A 16,160-nucleotide genomic window follows, 5' to 3' on the forward strand; every position below is an offset into this window, starting at 1 on the left:
CGTACTTTATGATATCCTTGCCACCTCTTACGTAAATCCTCAAGGGATTAGTTAGACCACCGGTGAGATTACCAAAGTCACGAGCGCAGCTGTAATCCACAGCATATCGCCATCTCCCCTGCAAGACATACGACCTCTTCCCCCCCAACCAGCCCAGTTTATCTCAGTCCTTCATCTGAACTACATTCCCAGTCTCAACATTGGCCCAAGGAAATCCCCTCCAATTCTTCAAGTCCATTGGCTTTGATCCACCAATACTTGTTAATCAAAAAAAGGTCATCCTGTACCACTTGGTTTCCTAACTGCAGGTCAGTCCTTTTTGGTAACGGGACAGTTTTCTCTGTGAACTTACATCCATCAGTACATAGAAATATATTTTGATGAATAACAGCTGCACTTCAGAATGCCCAAGCTTAAAATGGTGTATGCTTTGATACTGATTTCTGCCCTTAAGGTACAGAATTGTTTTCATAAGATAGAAAATGATGTTATTATTTCTGTCCTTTTCTCTTCCCAGGCTCCGTGCTTTCACATCTGGGCACGTGTTTTCCTTTGTCGTGATGGAATTTGGTTCTTCAAGTGAAAAGGAATGACTAACGCGTCCAGTACCAACGCAAAGACTGAATAAGAGCATAACTAAAAGGTACTTTATACTGTTTACAGTGTGTTTAAGATTGGAATTTATATCAAATGTAAATATATTCAGTGATTTCAAGAGAGAAAGGTCTCTTTTGACACAAAAGGATAACTACTGAAGCATCTGTTTCAGCAGTTTTAAATGTTTTACCTCACCTTTAATTGCTATTCTCTTTTTGTTTCAAGACTGTCAAAGGAAAATCAAACAGCAACATCTTGGTAAAGAGTACGGAAAACCAGCAGACTCTTTCCTTGACTTTCCTCCAAAGATCAATGGCTTTACACTGAACTTGTGTCATAAAGAGAGGTCAACATAAGCCAAGATGAACCCTTATGTCACTTCACACTTCAGGAGGGATCTCTTTCCCCATTTCCATTTGTTGTAGACTTTTGTCCTCCCTGCTGTAACTGGTTGAAGAAAATGGCTTCTTTATTTGTACCGTTATAGCAGTGGATTTTACTCACCACAGTGCAGGGCTATGTGTATCGTCTACTTTTCGTAAGTATGTGAAACTCTGTGTTCTTGTCAGGAATATGTGGACGAGTTCTCCTGAAATGGTTGGGCAAGGTAAATACTAAATATACAAGCAAAGCTTTTGATTTTCAGACATATTTTCAAATCAGTTTTCAAGAATTAGGACTTTATATTAAGGAATTTTCTATGCTCATCCATGTTTTTGACAATGAAAATCTTCTATTTTGTTTATTGAAATCCTCTCATGTTCAGGTTGCCTTTTTTTACACCGATGATGAGTACAAACTACAAACCAAAAGCCCACTTACGCTCTCATTCCCTTTAGTTCGCAGCACTTCTTCTTCTGTGGCACACACCTGATCTATCCACTTTGGTGCCCCGCCTCGATCATAGAACACTTCCTCAGGTGACCTGTATTCTTACCTTTACTCTCAATGTGACTTGAAGCTTAAAACGTAAGTAGTCATGGAGATTGGTCAAAGTAAACTATCTTTTCTTCTCATCCTATCTTTTGTCAGGTAAATGCGATTTCTTAGCCCTAATGCTGAGCTGTAATGAGGTATGTCTGATCTGAAAGACTAAGTGTAGCAGGTAATAACACCACTGTAGTTCAGGTCAATATTATTCAGTCAGTAAAACATCCCGCAAACAAACTGACAATGGCCTTCATACAGATGTATAGACCATTGGAAAGAAAATGTGAAATTGTAAAAGCAGTGACATGATCAAACAGGAAGTAACAAACCAGACATGCCTCTTCAAGTTGGGATGCTGACAAAGCTTACATTTCCTTGACAACTGAAATGTAACACTTATTGTTTGTAGTATCCTCAATGCTTTATCAAATATATATTTGCACTGAATAGTCATTGATGATAGTAGGCGTTTGAGTGTACTGAAAGAACTGTACTCTTTGTTTCCTCATGCCCATACCAAGGGGTTGTGAAACTGGAGAAAACTCATTGTAAGAATTGGCATGTTTTTTCTTTCTTTTCTGACTGCATGTTGAACATGTTTTTATCATATCATCCCATTGTAAGTTAATTTCTTGCATTGATCTGTCTTGTATGCATCTTGTCACAGTAAGAACCCTGTATCAAGCTGTATATCCTTTACATGTCATCCTTCAACCTGCTACCCGATTGCATTATCAGTTTAAAGCTTTTGTTACCTTATACCTGCTTGAGGCTTGTTTTGAACTGAACCAACCCTGCATGCTTTCGTGATCAATCAAGCCACACCACTCCTAGACATTATTGTAAACTGTGGGTCACAGTGATAAGACTCCTCGGACTGCTGCTGACATTCTTCTTTTCAGCTCGCTCAGGCAGAATGATTTAAGGATATTTGTTGTTTATTGATGCACCCATGAACCCTACTTCAAGAAAGCCCACACTGTTTGCTGTGGAATCTATTACTGAAAAGATAGAATCTACTGGGAGACACTTACACTTTGGGGAAGTAAGTGACTGATCAATGGTCTTGGAGGGCATTATCCTCTGGTTACCATTTGCCTCTTTGGACTTGCAGTTGTCTCTTCATTAAGGGCTGAAAGACGGACTGCATTGTTAGCACTACACACCGAACTGATAGTATCAAGGAGCTTACTTGCACATCAACAATCAAATCAAGGCAACACTGAGGAATACAGTTACTGTTCACCATACGAGGGAGGACACTTTATTATACATGATGGGAGCAGCACGTGTGAAGCGGCGCTTCAGTGCTGTGGTTGATGGGCCAGTGGAGGAGGAGGAGGTCATGAGGCTGGCACAGAGTGCTGCCGATACGGCTGGGGCAGGGGGGAGTCCAACGGGGTCAGCGACCCCAACCAGCCTCTCCCCAACCCATGCCCTAAACGGCATACCTCTACCACTCCAGAGCAACACCAACAATGTACGGAGGCAGAGTGCCATTGGAGTCGGGGGAGATGCAGGAGAAGGCGGGGTGAGAGCAGGAGGAATGTGCTCGGCACTAAGGAGTGCAAGAGGCAGTAGTGTAGGGGGAAGAGGAAAGGTCCGTTCATCCTCGGACCAGGAATCGCTCTCTTCCCCCTCCACTACCAACCGCCGGCGAAACAGGCGCTCCAGCCGCTCCAGCCGCAGGCCCCGACAACGCTTTGTGGGCAAGGACGGACGCTGCAACGTCACCTTCGTCAACATGAGCGAGAGGGGCCAGCGCTACCTCAGCGACCTCTTCACAACCTGTGTGGACATCCGCTGGCGCTGGATGCTTGTCATCTTCACCCTCTCCTTCCTTCTCTCCTGGCTACTCTTTGGATTTGTCTTCTGGCTCATTGCCTCCATGCATGGGGACTTCTCCATTCGGCTAACCCCCAGCTCAGGTTCCTCTCCAGGATCAGGAGAGGCCGAGTCCGGAGGAGAGTCTGATAGAGAGGCAGTGTTGGAGGAGAAATGCTTCCTCCAGGTGAACAGCTTCATGGCAGCCTTTCTATTCTCCTTGGAGACGCAGACATCCATTGGTTACGGCTTCAGAAGTGTGACCGAAGAATGTCCCCTGGCGGTGATTGCGGTCATTTTGCAGTGCATTGTGGGCTGCATTATCGACGCCTTCATCATCGGGGCAGTTATGGCAAAGATTGCTAAGCCCAAGAAGCGCAACGAGACACTGGTGTTCTCTGAAACAGCTGTGGTGGCGATGAGGGATGGGAAACTCTGTATGATGTGGAGGGTCGGAAACCTACGCAAGAGCCACCTGGTAGAAGCACATGTTCGAGCACAACTACTGAAGGTGAGTGAAGGGAGATCATTACCATGATAGGAAATAGAGACGCCAGAAAGTTTGGCAATTATCAAGGAAAGGAAAGCTTTTCTATTTTAAGTTGCATGATGTCAATTGGAGATGCTAAAACAGACGTAAACCAATTTAGCAAAAAGAAAATGTAATTTGTTTAGAGAGATAGCGGTAGAGGGAAAAAGGTTGCAGTGGAGAGAAAGAGAGAGCGCTTAGACCATCTGGCCTGTATTCTGTGGACCGTAGTTAATGAGAGCTTGTTTTATTTCCCCTCAGGGGTTAGGAAGATTTACCATGGATTAACTTGCCCACAATTCTTTAACTGAGAGCCATTGTCCTTCGTCACCTCATTTCCCCTTATCTCTGCTGTATGTGGGTTAGGTGATTGTACTGTGATTATGCTGATGTTTACCATACAGTCTGGGTACTTTAAGACATGTTTCCTATGTTTCTGAATGTTTGTCATCATCCACGCTGTGTATAACTGTTTATGCTGCCAGAGCTGTCCGGAGGGTAAACTCTGTGGAATATTGGGACTACAGCATAGACAATTTGATCCCTTTTAATAGCATGACCATATCAAAGTTCACCCTGGGCAGATGGGATTAAGTTTGCGAGGATCAAATAAATACAATTCTAAAGGCTGGGTCTGGATATTGTTCCATAGTAAGAGTTGGGTGAGTGTTAAGCCTATGTATGACTAAAGTAACCTAATACTAGGCTTTTGCGTCAGGTTCAGAAATGTTCTAAAGATGACCTTGGGGATGGTGTATTTTAAAGTGTATTTAAAATGTCCATTGACAATATTCAAGGTTTCCGATTAATCCCCCGTTTTCTTTACAACTGAGTTGCATTTTATAGCCAGAATAAAGGTTTGATTTCACTTCGGTTGATCACGTGACCCCGGCTTCTTGCTAATTTGATTAATTATTAAATAGGTTTTAGCCTCCATTCAATATGTTTCCACATGTGAAAATGTGCAGCATAACAACATGCTATGTCTAAGGCTTAATGTATCCAATTGTGACTTTTCTCCATTCTCAATTTCAGCCACGGGTGACAGAAGAGGGAGAGTTCCTCCCGCTGGACAATATGGACATCAACGTGGGTTTTGATAACGGCACAGACCGCATCTTCTTGGTGTCGCCAGTGACAATAGTCCATGAGATTGATGACGAGTCACCCTTCTTTGAGATCGACCGAAAGACTCTGGAGAATGATTCTGAATTGGAGGTGGTGGTCATACTCGAGGGCATGGTGGAGGCCACAGCCATGACCACACAGTGCCGTAGCTCATATCTGGCTTCTGAAATTACCTGGGGACACCGATTCGAACCAGTGCTCTTCGAGAGGAAAGACTGCTACCAGGTCAGAGAGGAAGTTAGTAGAGATTAACTGTACGGGGGGGGGAAAGGATGTTGCATATTAATTAGGGCATGTCCATTACTTTGGTTTATGGTCTGCAAAATAGAGCTGCAAAGATTAATCGATTAGTAGTCTATACTATTCAATGAATCTGTAACAATCTTGATAATATATTTGTGTAATAATTAATGTATTGTGGACAAAAACTTCAAGTTTCCGAAACAAAGAAAATGGATCAACTTTCTTTTGCATTTACTGACATTTGACCGGATAACTAATCTGACATCCCCATCAGCCCCAGTTGCACTTGTTGTACCCATGGTTAGTGCTAAATAGCTAATGTTAGCATGCTAACATATTACACTTAGATGTTGAACACATAAACTGTACCATTGAATTTCTAAATAACAGCATGTCAATATTATTATTGTGAGAATAGCACTGCTATACCCAAATACAGCCTCACAGAGCTGCTAGCCTGGGTTTAGACTCTCAACTTGTAACCTTATGCGTATTAAAAAGTCTTCTGCCATTTTTCCAGGTGGACTACTCATTCTTTCATCGGACATATGAGATCCCGGACACCCCTTCATGCAGCGCTAAAGAGTTGGTCGAGCAGAAGTGCATTCACGGCTCACGCTCGTCATTCTGCTATGAGAACGAAGTGGCTCTGGAGCTAATCTCCTCCGATAAAGAGCCTGGAAAAGACCCCGAGTGTCCATCCTCTCCAACCAGAAGGCAATCCCTAGCAGAACATCTCCACTACAACTGAACCTGTAGGACAGGAGGCCTTAAGAGAATAGAGGAGGAAGTTGACACAGTGGCTTAAAAGACAGGCACATAGAGAGGGTAAAACGGATATAGGAATGGGCAAACCAAGGAAATGGGGCCAGTGTTGGGATGCATCATACGAAGTGGCATTGTTTACTGCAATTGGAGAGGTAAGGAAAGTCCAGAGCAGGAACAAGTCAAGTGATCGCCTAGACATTTTTAAAATGTTCAAGATTGAGATAGTGCTACTATACAGATTAGATACCTCAGAGACATATTAAGGAAATGGACAGAGATAGAGAGACAGTGGGAGGTTTGAGTCACTCTTTTGGGGAGCAGGGTTACTACACTGGTTTAGTTGTCTAATTGGTCCTGGCAATCTTTCACGATCATTGAAAACGTGTCTGACAAGACTAACATCTGGCCCATCACACCACAACATGCCCACCTGACTCTATTGCCTGTGGCACAATATACAAGAGCATCCCATGGTGGCTCTGCCGTGTAACTGCACCTCCAGTTTTGGGATCTGCTGGCATTGCTGACCCCTGTTTTAGGTCCTTCTGTATGAAATGAATGGAAGTGTACCTTCTGAGGTACAACTCAGGAATGTAACCCACTATGATGCTGATTTATCATTTATACTGTTATATTTTCATATGGTAAGTATGGATAGTGTATATTTTGTGATACTTTGAGCTTGGGGGAGCTGTTGAGAATATAGTTGAGTTAAGGCTACTTGCAGAGCCAAAGCAGAGCAACAGCATGGACATGGAGAAACAGCTGAAAAGTAGCAGCAATTTTGAGCGGTTTCTTTTCCATGTCATGTTCTTACTTTTGTCTTTTTCTCCTATTTGTAATGCAAAAAAAATGTCAACGATTGTAACATTTGCTTCATTTTATCCAACACTTGTATTGAGTTGAATGCCATGTGGTCAGAAGAATCATTGTAGCTTTAGTCATTGTCAAACAATGACAGATGATGTTGTCCAGTTTAGTTAATTAATATAGATCGTTGACGTAACGATGGGGATCGTGGCTTGTCGTTCATCGTCTTTGAGAAATAGAGCCTCTTTCTAACATCTGGACAAGTGGATGTGGATTGAACTGGCAAATGCACCAGATTAATATAAAAGTATTCAGTATTTTTGTGCCCACTACATTAAATGACCCCCTACTCTAATTCTTGGTTTCTCTAACAAATTGTGAGAACAGTGTAGTGAGTGGTGCCTTCTTAACAAACCAGAGATTTTGCAACTGGCCCTTCATCTGCAGCAGCTGATGTTATGTTAATATGAAATGTGCTTAAAGCTTATGTGTGTATTTGCATAATGCTTCTAATGCATACATGTTTTTTCAATCACTTTGCAGGATGTTGTTCTGAGTAGACAAAAATGCCTATTCTCTGCTCAGTGATAGAGAAGTCTCATTATGAACATAAACTGAGAACATAAAGGGACTTTCAGATGTATTGTATTGGAGACTATGATGTATTTATTTGTTTGCACTTTGTAGTTATATTGCAAAACACTTGGAATGCTCTTGTTTATTTTAGGTCTTGTAACCACCAGAGTTTTTAAGTATTTGATTACAGAATGTGTTGGTTAAGGCAACTCAGTGTCAGGAGGAGTAAACATGATATTAAATGTTGACCAATAATCAGCCTGTCCAACGCACATCCTGGGAACTTGTTCTTTGCACAAAAGTAGTGGGCTATATGGAGACTTGTATCACTAATTAAACATCACAGTAGTGTTGCTGGATCAGCACGTCAACCTCAATGCATCGGTCGCAATGTTTCACTATTATTATTGAAAGATTCTTACCTCAGGCGGGGTTTGAGGTGTTTATAACATATTAACTTTTACGAATAGTGTTAATGCTGTTTTCGGTTTGTGTCCTCTCTTACACTTCTCCTTCATGGCTCCATGTACTATTTATAGGAAGCATGGTGGGGCATGTCTCTCACCCTGCCTCCACTTGTAACTTGAACTTTCTGCACCATCACTTTACGATAGCGCTGTTCAAAACCACAATAACACTTAGGTTATTCGGGTTATTTCACTGGTTGATTAGGATTCAACTCTCACAGTTCACACTTTTTATATCATAAGTATGTATAATATACACAGAGTAAAATACATGATATCCATTTTTAATAAATGAATAAGATGAAACAAATATAGGCTGTAGCTAGCTATACTAGGTCAATTTTATAAAGATAAAAGGAAACCTTTCTGCTTCACCACTGAAATGTAATTTCAAAACTGCCTCAGACATGGGACACTTCCAAATGAAACTGAACTGTGTTAAAGAGCAAATAAAACACAGGGATTGAATTGCTATTGTTTGCTTCTTCATTGATTTTCCTTAAAGCTACTGATCATTTTAAAACATATCATCTATGTAAAGTGTAATTTATCACCACACTAAACATCTATGTTTGCTTAAGGGCCTATGTGAACTTAAACCTTAACCAAACAATTCAGACAGAATTATACAATGACAATTTACCCTTATAGATTATATTTATTGTGTTGTAACGTAGGCCTATGTCTAAATGACCTATAACCTTTTGCGTAACGATTACTGCCGAGAAGTCAGAAGAAGAAAACACACCTTCTGAAAATATTAATAACCCTATAATAATATTTTTCTTATGTCATATGGAGAACAAAAAAACGAACCTGCCATTAAAAGGAAAATGGTCATTAACACATACACTTCTTTTGCAATTAGTTTTTATAGGAACATTTATCTTTTCCAGAGCCTCATAGGCTTACTTTAGTGACAGTGAGAGGGAATTATTTTTCATGTATTGTTTAATTTGACTTGAATAAATAAAAATGAAAAGTTGAGGTTGAAGGATAGCCCTGGAACCCTGGTACCCCAGCTACAGTCGGATAATGTGATGTGATCTGTATTACGCGCCTGGGATCAGATCTTTCAAAGCTAAGCGTCGGTTGTGTTTGTTTGGGGATTCAAACAAATCCGATCTGAGATCTGTGTCTGAGGACCCTCACCGCCACTCAGTGGTAAACAAAGGGCGCGTAAATCTCACTACTCTAGCGCGAGAGTGCCGCACAGGCACCTGCTGCAGCCTTCCAATTGGCTGTTTGTCACGTCAGTTACAGCTAACCACGCCCCCTGTCACTTATCATTGGCTAATGGTGGAGGTCGTCGCGCTGCTGTTAACGCCATTCGTTGCGGCACCCGTTTCATGCCAGTTGTGGGGCGGAAAGATCACGTCGTATTCATTAGGCGGGTCTACTGCTCTGTTGTGGCTTTTGATTGGAATATTTGCTATGTAAGGCTTGACTAAAAACCATCTCCTCGAACCTGGTTGGTCTGCTATCAGGAAGTGTCTCCCGGGCTGAAGCCGTCGCCCTGCCCTCACTCCTCCCTGTTTTATTCTCGCCGAGTGAGTGCAGTCTCCAGCGACAGAGCGGTGCAATGATAAAAGCCGCATATGCGGTGAGCTACACACACCTCTCAGGCAGGAACATACCCACGAAACAGCCTCACCCCGGTTCTCCTCGCATCACAGCCTTACCCAACACTCTGAGCCGAACCTGAAGGTGAGAGATTTAATTCCCTTTTCTCTAATCCAACTCGTTATTAGCCGGTGTAATATCCTGAACGTATCATATTTCAGAGTAGCTGGCTAACCTCGCTAGGTTGGTCTAAATGCGGTGGCATTACACCCTAATAATGAGACGTATTGGGACAAGAGACGTTCCGTTTTCATCACTGTTCGCTTCCACAGAGGGGCTTACATCCAGACGACCTGAAGTCTGGACATTGAATCTGTCTAATGGCCACATTAGCAGAGATTTCGACCCATATCATTATTATTAAGCCTATTGGCCTACTGTGATCTTTGTGTCACATCATAATAATGGCTATTTTTCTCAGCGAGAATGGCTTTGCTGTTGCTACATGCGGATCACCACCAATTTCAGGCTAGGGCTCATGTGATTGTTCATGTCTTATGTTCAAGGTGTGGTTGCTTTCGTCAGTTTCTCTGCTGTAGTAACAGTCCTAAAATGCAGGTAATATGTAGGGGTCACTCCGCAGCTATAGTGTAATGCAGCCGCATTGTAATTATCATCATAACCAGCTCACTGTCTGCTAAAGTGCGCATATGACACAATATACCATCACCGATGCAAAGCTGAAGAAAAAAGGCGTCTCCTGTTTGCTCCCCCACCCGTTTAGCACACGCACAATCACGCGCAGGCACCCACACATTTATTACCCACACAGACATATACAGGGGCACACCCCCCACAAGACCCCCCGCATTGAATGTCCTCAGTTCAGACGCTGGAGGTATTGTCTCGTGGGCTGCTGTTGGTGTTGCTATGGAGGAGAGCGGTCAGCTTTTGGCAACTCCAGCTGCTGCAGGATGAGTTTGATGGTCAGTCCAGGCTGTACTGCGACAACCTGTGAGGTGTGTGTGTTTGTGTGAGTGAGTGTGAAGCATTTGCTTTAGGTGAATCATTGGCATCAATGTGAGTCAGCAGCAGCAGCCCACACTGCAGCTTAAATGATGACATGCTAAGTCTTGTTTTATTATCACTGTTAAAGCTGAATTAGTAATAAGGGTGATTCATCTCATTGTTTAACCTAACACAAATTAATTCATGATGAAGTCATGTCTGTATAGCCGAAGCCTGATATATAGTTATTCCGATGCACACAGACCTCCACTCTTGTCTAATAGCCATTAAACACATCAGTCAGCTACAAGGATGCTCTTCGATGGTTAGCCCTAACCCCGGGAGCTGTGCAGTAGCTGCCCACTCCTCCTAATACCAGTAGGCTACATACAGAGTATACATTCACTGTGTGCTCTGTGCTATGCATGTGTGTAATAAAACGTTTATTAGATTCATCCATTTCCAATACCTTTGAGAAGAAAACTAGATTATCAATAAGAACCACATACTTGTCCCGGTGAAGTAAATACTCAATTCAATTCAAAAAAGCTTTATTAGCATGACCATATCTACATACAGTATTGCCAAAGCTAGGTATAGTTGTAACATCTTTACAAAAATACATACAAATAAACAAATGAACAGTTATAAACAAACGTACTACAGTATGAAAATAATTTGCCGAAAGTATTCCCCAACAATTGCCTTTTTACTTATGTTTGCTTTAAAACTATGGTGCCGACAGTTGCACTAAATCAAAAGCCTCAAAACCACATGTTTGTATGACCAGCTTCTAAATAACTTTGGTAGAAACACTCAGGTTTACATTCAAAGTAGAGAAGTATTTCAAATGGACTACCGAATTGCTGGTGTCGGTCTTTTCATTGGATTTGTTGACATTAAGAGAACACTATGGTAAAGCAAGCCTTTAAAATCAGATGCTCAGCTGTTTGATGCCACTGAGGGATCACATATTTCCCATACTGAGCGGCTGGGTGGTGGCAACTCTTTTGTCATCGAGTCGACTCCACACCCCGAGTCGTATTGCAGTAACAGGTATGGTTAAGGCAGGGTTGGGGACCGGGCTCTGTCAGGTACAGACAGAGTGGAAAAAACTGAGAGTGACATGCATAGCAGGAATCAAGCCAGATGACATACCTGCAGAGGCATGGAGACGCCTAACAGTTAACTGGCCGGCCCAAATACCTGTCTGATAAAAGTTGACATTTGCTTTTACTCAAGCATGCCTCTTCCCCTGAACACCTCTTTCCTCTATAGAATCCAGTTTTTTTCCTGTTGTACATTATTTTGATACAAAAAAATAGTTCTTCAATCACTAAAACAGTGTATTAATACTTCAGCAATCAGGCATCATTCAGATTTCAGGAGACTGGTGAAACGGCTTCATTCTGAAATGGTAGGCTATGTCTTTCTCGGTTGCCAAAATAAAGTCAGATTCATTATCTGGAAGAATTATCTTTCTGTTCTCCTAGAATAAGAGTTGTGTGGAACTGTGTAGTTGCTGTGTAATAAGTCGCTTAGTGAGATTCTAAGCTGCAGGGTTGTTAATATCCCACAGAATGTTATTAACTGTATTTTTAATATGAATAACACTCACATTGAGAAACTGTGACCAGTAAATGATTCCCATTTTTTTTGTGAAAAATTACGTAAATCACAAATTGATTGTCGAAAGAGCTGATTCTTTAAATAAACTAAATGTTGCACCCCTTATTATCTGATCTGTCCACGGGTGACAGAAACCATTGAATGGTCCTTATGTGGCTTCCAGATCGAGCAACAGCTAACCCATCTGAAACGATGTCACTCCTACTAGCCTCAGAATAAAGTGTTCTCCTCCTTCCAGAGATTTTTCTCTCACAAAATCCCAGCTGAATATTATTTCTTAGTTGTCAGACTAAATCAAGAAACACCTTGTTCTCGCGCTACAGTGTCTCTGACTGGAGGATGTCTTGCTGTTTCTTCATGTTCCACTTCTAGCTACTGTCACCTCACTGTGTCTCCTAGCCCTCAGTGGGGGCTTCACTAGAGTTTTATCTCTACTGAGCGGCCCCTAGTAGAAGGAAGGGTGCTTCGCTTTCTTTCAGTTAACAATATATTCAGTCCATTTCCAGCCTCTCTTTTCACTGCTATCCCACCCTTTCCTCCTCTTCCTCGCCCTCCCTCCCCCTCTGCCTGTCATGTCAGTTTACTCAGTCGATTGATGTATCTCGCTCTCCCTCCACCTTCCACCCCTCCACCCTCAGATCTCTCTGTCTTCTTCCTCCCTTCTTCTCCTTGATTTGCTGTCTTTCAATTAGGCCATCTCTGACCCAATCTCAGCTGGAAATGGCCTGCATGCAACTTGCGTGCTCACTACTGCTCTTTCTTTATGTGTGGCTGCACATACATTTTGTGTGTGTGTCTTGACACAGAATCACATCAGTGTCCCTGTCCGTCAGTCCTTCATCGTCAGTCATCATCGCCAGTGCTCCCGATTTAAGCCAACAAGACAGTAGGCCTGTGAAGAAAATAAATTCTCAACACCGGCTCGCTCTTTAATGTTCAACTGTTTTTGTCACCTTTCCTTCCCTTACACAGTGCCAGTAGAACCATGTCCAAGCCAACGGGGGGCGGTGTGAACGATGTCACCCGCTTACTGACATCGGGGGTCACGGCGCCAGGGTCTCCCAAAACTACGATCTCCGCCGCCAGCCAGGCCGACTGGGCGGCTAAGAGGCTGGTGTGGGTGCCGTCAGAGAAGAATGGCTTTGAGGTAAGGCGTGGATTGAAAGAAATAGAGGACATTTTCTTTCCAAAAACTGATAGTGGAATCCCAGGGCTACAGGAAATATCTATTTTTTTCCAACCTGTTTTCCTGTTCCCACTATCCTAGTATTAATCCTCTGGTAAATAATAAGCTCAAAGTGCGTCCCTTTGATAGAGGTGTGTCAAACAAGTGAGGCAAAGCAGCACAGGGTGTGTGTCTTTGTAAGTGCGTGTTATATAGAGGCGAAGTCCCTCCCTTTCCGGTTGAGCTCCATGGGACCTTATTTCGGAAAAAGTATGTATTGAAGTCAATTGAGAGAGAAAGATTATCTTTCGATCCCGTTTGAATTGTGCCACGAATTACACATACAGTATGATGTTTGTCAATTTAAAAGATAATTTTGCAAGTCAAAAAAATTAAAATGTGTCGTAAAACTGTGAAGTAACACTTTTTTGTGTGAAACCGCTCAATGAACTACAACTCCCATCTCGCACCACACACCAAGATGGCCGTCACGTTAGCACATTTCACTTCTTTCTTTCAGAATGAGGCGGAAAGTATTAAACGAGGTGAAAATCACTACAAGTCTAGGCATGTTGAGAGCTGTACACACACAAGGGGAGTTAGTCGGTTCCGTAAGAGCCAGCATGCGGGACCGGGATTCTGGGATTTGTAGTCTTTCTAGTTGCTTATTTTTCATAGTCTTATATTTCAACAGTTTTACGACAAACTGTGACTTTTTTGACACGGAAATAATTGTTTAAGATTGACAAACATCATATGTGTAATTCATGGCACAATTCAAACGGGATCGAAAGATAATCTTTCTCTCCCCATTGACTTCAATACATAATTTTCCGAAATAAGGTCCCATGGGTCGGAAGTAGATGGGCGTGACTTCGCCTCTCTTATGTTTTATGAGATTTCAGTCCTCATGATGATACACTTTATTCCATGCTTTCCTTCATCCTAATAGGTTCCTCAATATGCCTTGTGATGCTCTCTAACACATTTATGACTAATGACTGTCACAAGGTCCATGTCATAGTCATGATTTGTTCCACTTATCCTTGGTACTTGTATCATGCACATTAGGAGTTGTATTGGTGCATATTGTAGGATGTGACATGAATTGTGTGTCCTGTCTCTAAGTCTCCTTCTCTCTGCTGGACTGGTTTCATAGAAAGCTCTATGAATAGAACAATACCCTCCTTCAGCCTCCTAATGTTAAAGAGGCCGTTGTAGCACCACTGACTTCATTTTACACTCATGATCTGAGAATGGCACACACATACCAAATATACGCAATCATAACAAACAGACAGACACACTTTCATCCAGTTTCATAGTCCGAGCATCAAGTTTAATCTGTGACACCCACACACGAAAACACAGACATGCACATATTTGATGTGTTCTGTATGCATGTCAAGTAGCAGAGAGAACAAAGTGTAGCAGAGCAGAATCCTCTGACCTGGTCAGACCCAGAGCACACTTCTGTCCGACAAGCACAAGAACGACAGCATGACAAGAGGGTTTCTCTCTTTCTGTCACCATCTATTCTTGTCTGCTGACAAATACAATAGCAACTCTCACTTTAAATCTCACTGACAGGCTAGGTTAGTGTAGAGTTAAAAGACTAGTTGACCATTGTTTTTGTGTCTTTATATAGGGATGAGACTAACTTTTAGTTTTATGATACTCTTTTCTAGACTTTGTCAGTCCAAAAAGAAAGGTTTAATAAGATCAAAATAAAAAAAGAGAAAAGCTGGAAATCTCCAAAAACAAATTAAGTAACACAATTATTTTTTTTTAAATTATTATTGCGGGATTGATTTCCTGACTGCATATCTTATAAAGGCGTTGCTTTTTAAGACTCTTAATTGTTAAATTGCTGTTGACAATGATTAATCATTGCCGTTCACTGTGGTGTTTTACCTACCAAAAGCATAATTGAAGTGTCTTCCTATTGATTCTCACATTGAACATAAACTCTATCTACCTTCAACTCCCATTTTATCTTTTATTAAATCTCCTTCTTCTCCCCCCAGTCGGCCAGTATCCGGGAGGAGCGCGGTGATGAGGTGGAGGTGGAGCTGACGGACAGCCAGAGGAAGGTGACTCTGTCCAGGGAGGAGGTGCAGCGAATGAACCCCCCGCGCTTCAGCAAAGTAGAAGACATGGCCGACCTCACCTGCCTGAACGAAGCCTCGGTGCTGCACAACCTGAGAGAGAGATACTACTCTGGCTTGATCTATGTGAGTGCACAACACAATGAACGCATGAGGAGGTGAACAAGTTCAGGACATATAACTAATAAAGAAGCTGTGTACACGGTTCTCACAAGAATGTTCACAAACATTTTTTCGTGCACATTCCCTGTGACGTACATGCACGTGTTCGCTCCTCTGGCATCTCCTGTGTAACTGATAGGGGGGGGGGTGAGTGAGGTCAGTTTACAAAGTTGTTCATGTGTGTGTCGTCGCAGTGCGAGGCATCTCCAGTTTCTCCTGCAGAAAAGGAGTACAAGAGTGCAAAGAAGAGATATGAGTAGGATAGTATAGTTGGGAAGATAGTGATGTAAGCCAATGACAACTGACATACACAGTTTAGTAAAGTACAATTATAAATCGGCTTTAAATATAGTTGTTGGGCTGGCTGTACACTGGTTAATTGATGGATGATGATGCGGAGGGGAAGTTTAAGAGAGGAGTGGTGATAGATTGTTGGAATAGCTTTGAGAGGCGTGTTACAATATGATAAGATAAGTGCCATATGTCTTTATTATGTCTTTCACTACAGTTGGAAGGCACACACACAGTGTATAGGGAAGCCGTGTAGAAAATAGCTGGCCCCATATATATATATTGCTATTTCATTAATTACACTTTTACTTTACATTGTAAAATACAGGTCAATGTTAGATAAAAGAATGTTGGAAATATTT

At 42.1% G+C, this 16,160-nt stretch overlaps 2 protein-coding genes across 6 annotated transcripts in view; both read left to right on the top strand.

The window, feature by feature from the left end:
• kcnj14 (potassium inwardly rectifying channel subfamily J member 14) overlaps positions 1 to 8,340 on the top strand; it is a 30,636-nt gene extending 22,296 nt beyond the window's left edge. For 3 of the 4 annotated variants that reach the window (XM_034101761.2, XM_034101759.2, XM_034101760.2), the window contains exons 2-5: positions 518 to 643; positions 823 to 3,862; positions 4,916 to 5,233; positions 5,772 to 8,340. In XM_034101761.2, the coding sequence (XP_033957652.1) occupies positions 2,801 to 3,862; positions 4,916 to 5,233; positions 5,772 to 6,002 (1,611 nt within the window). In that variant the 5' untranslated portion in view covers positions 518 to 643; positions 823 to 2,800 and the 3' untranslated portion in view covers positions 6,003 to 8,340. Of the gene's footprint in view, positions 1 to 231; positions 309 to 517; positions 644 to 822; positions 3,863 to 4,915; positions 5,234 to 5,771 lie in introns of those variants that run through there. The other variant, XM_071205903.1, reaches the window with a different exon arrangement.
• Positions 8,341 to 9,432: 1,092 nt separating this feature from the next.
• myh14 (myosin, heavy chain 14, non-muscle) overlaps positions 9,433 to 16,160 on the top strand; it is a 34,887-nt gene continuing 28,159 nt past the window's right edge. For both annotated transcript variants that reach the window (XM_071205901.1, XM_071205902.1), the window contains exons 1-3: positions 9,433 to 9,579; positions 13,045 to 13,219; positions 15,265 to 15,471. In XM_071205901.1, the coding sequence (XP_071062002.1) occupies positions 13,058 to 13,219; positions 15,265 to 15,471 (369 nt within the window). In that variant the 5' untranslated portion in view covers positions 9,433 to 9,579; positions 13,045 to 13,057. The remainder of the gene's footprint in view (positions 9,580 to 13,044; positions 13,220 to 15,264; positions 15,472 to 16,160) is intronic.

Source organism: Pseudochaenichthys georgianus, chromosome 16, assembly GCF_902827115.2.
Source record: "Pseudochaenichthys georgianus chromosome 16, fPseGeo1.2, whole genome shotgun sequence".
Taxonomy (NCBI): domain Eukaryota; kingdom Metazoa; phylum Chordata; class Actinopteri; order Perciformes; family Channichthyidae; genus Pseudochaenichthys; species Pseudochaenichthys georgianus.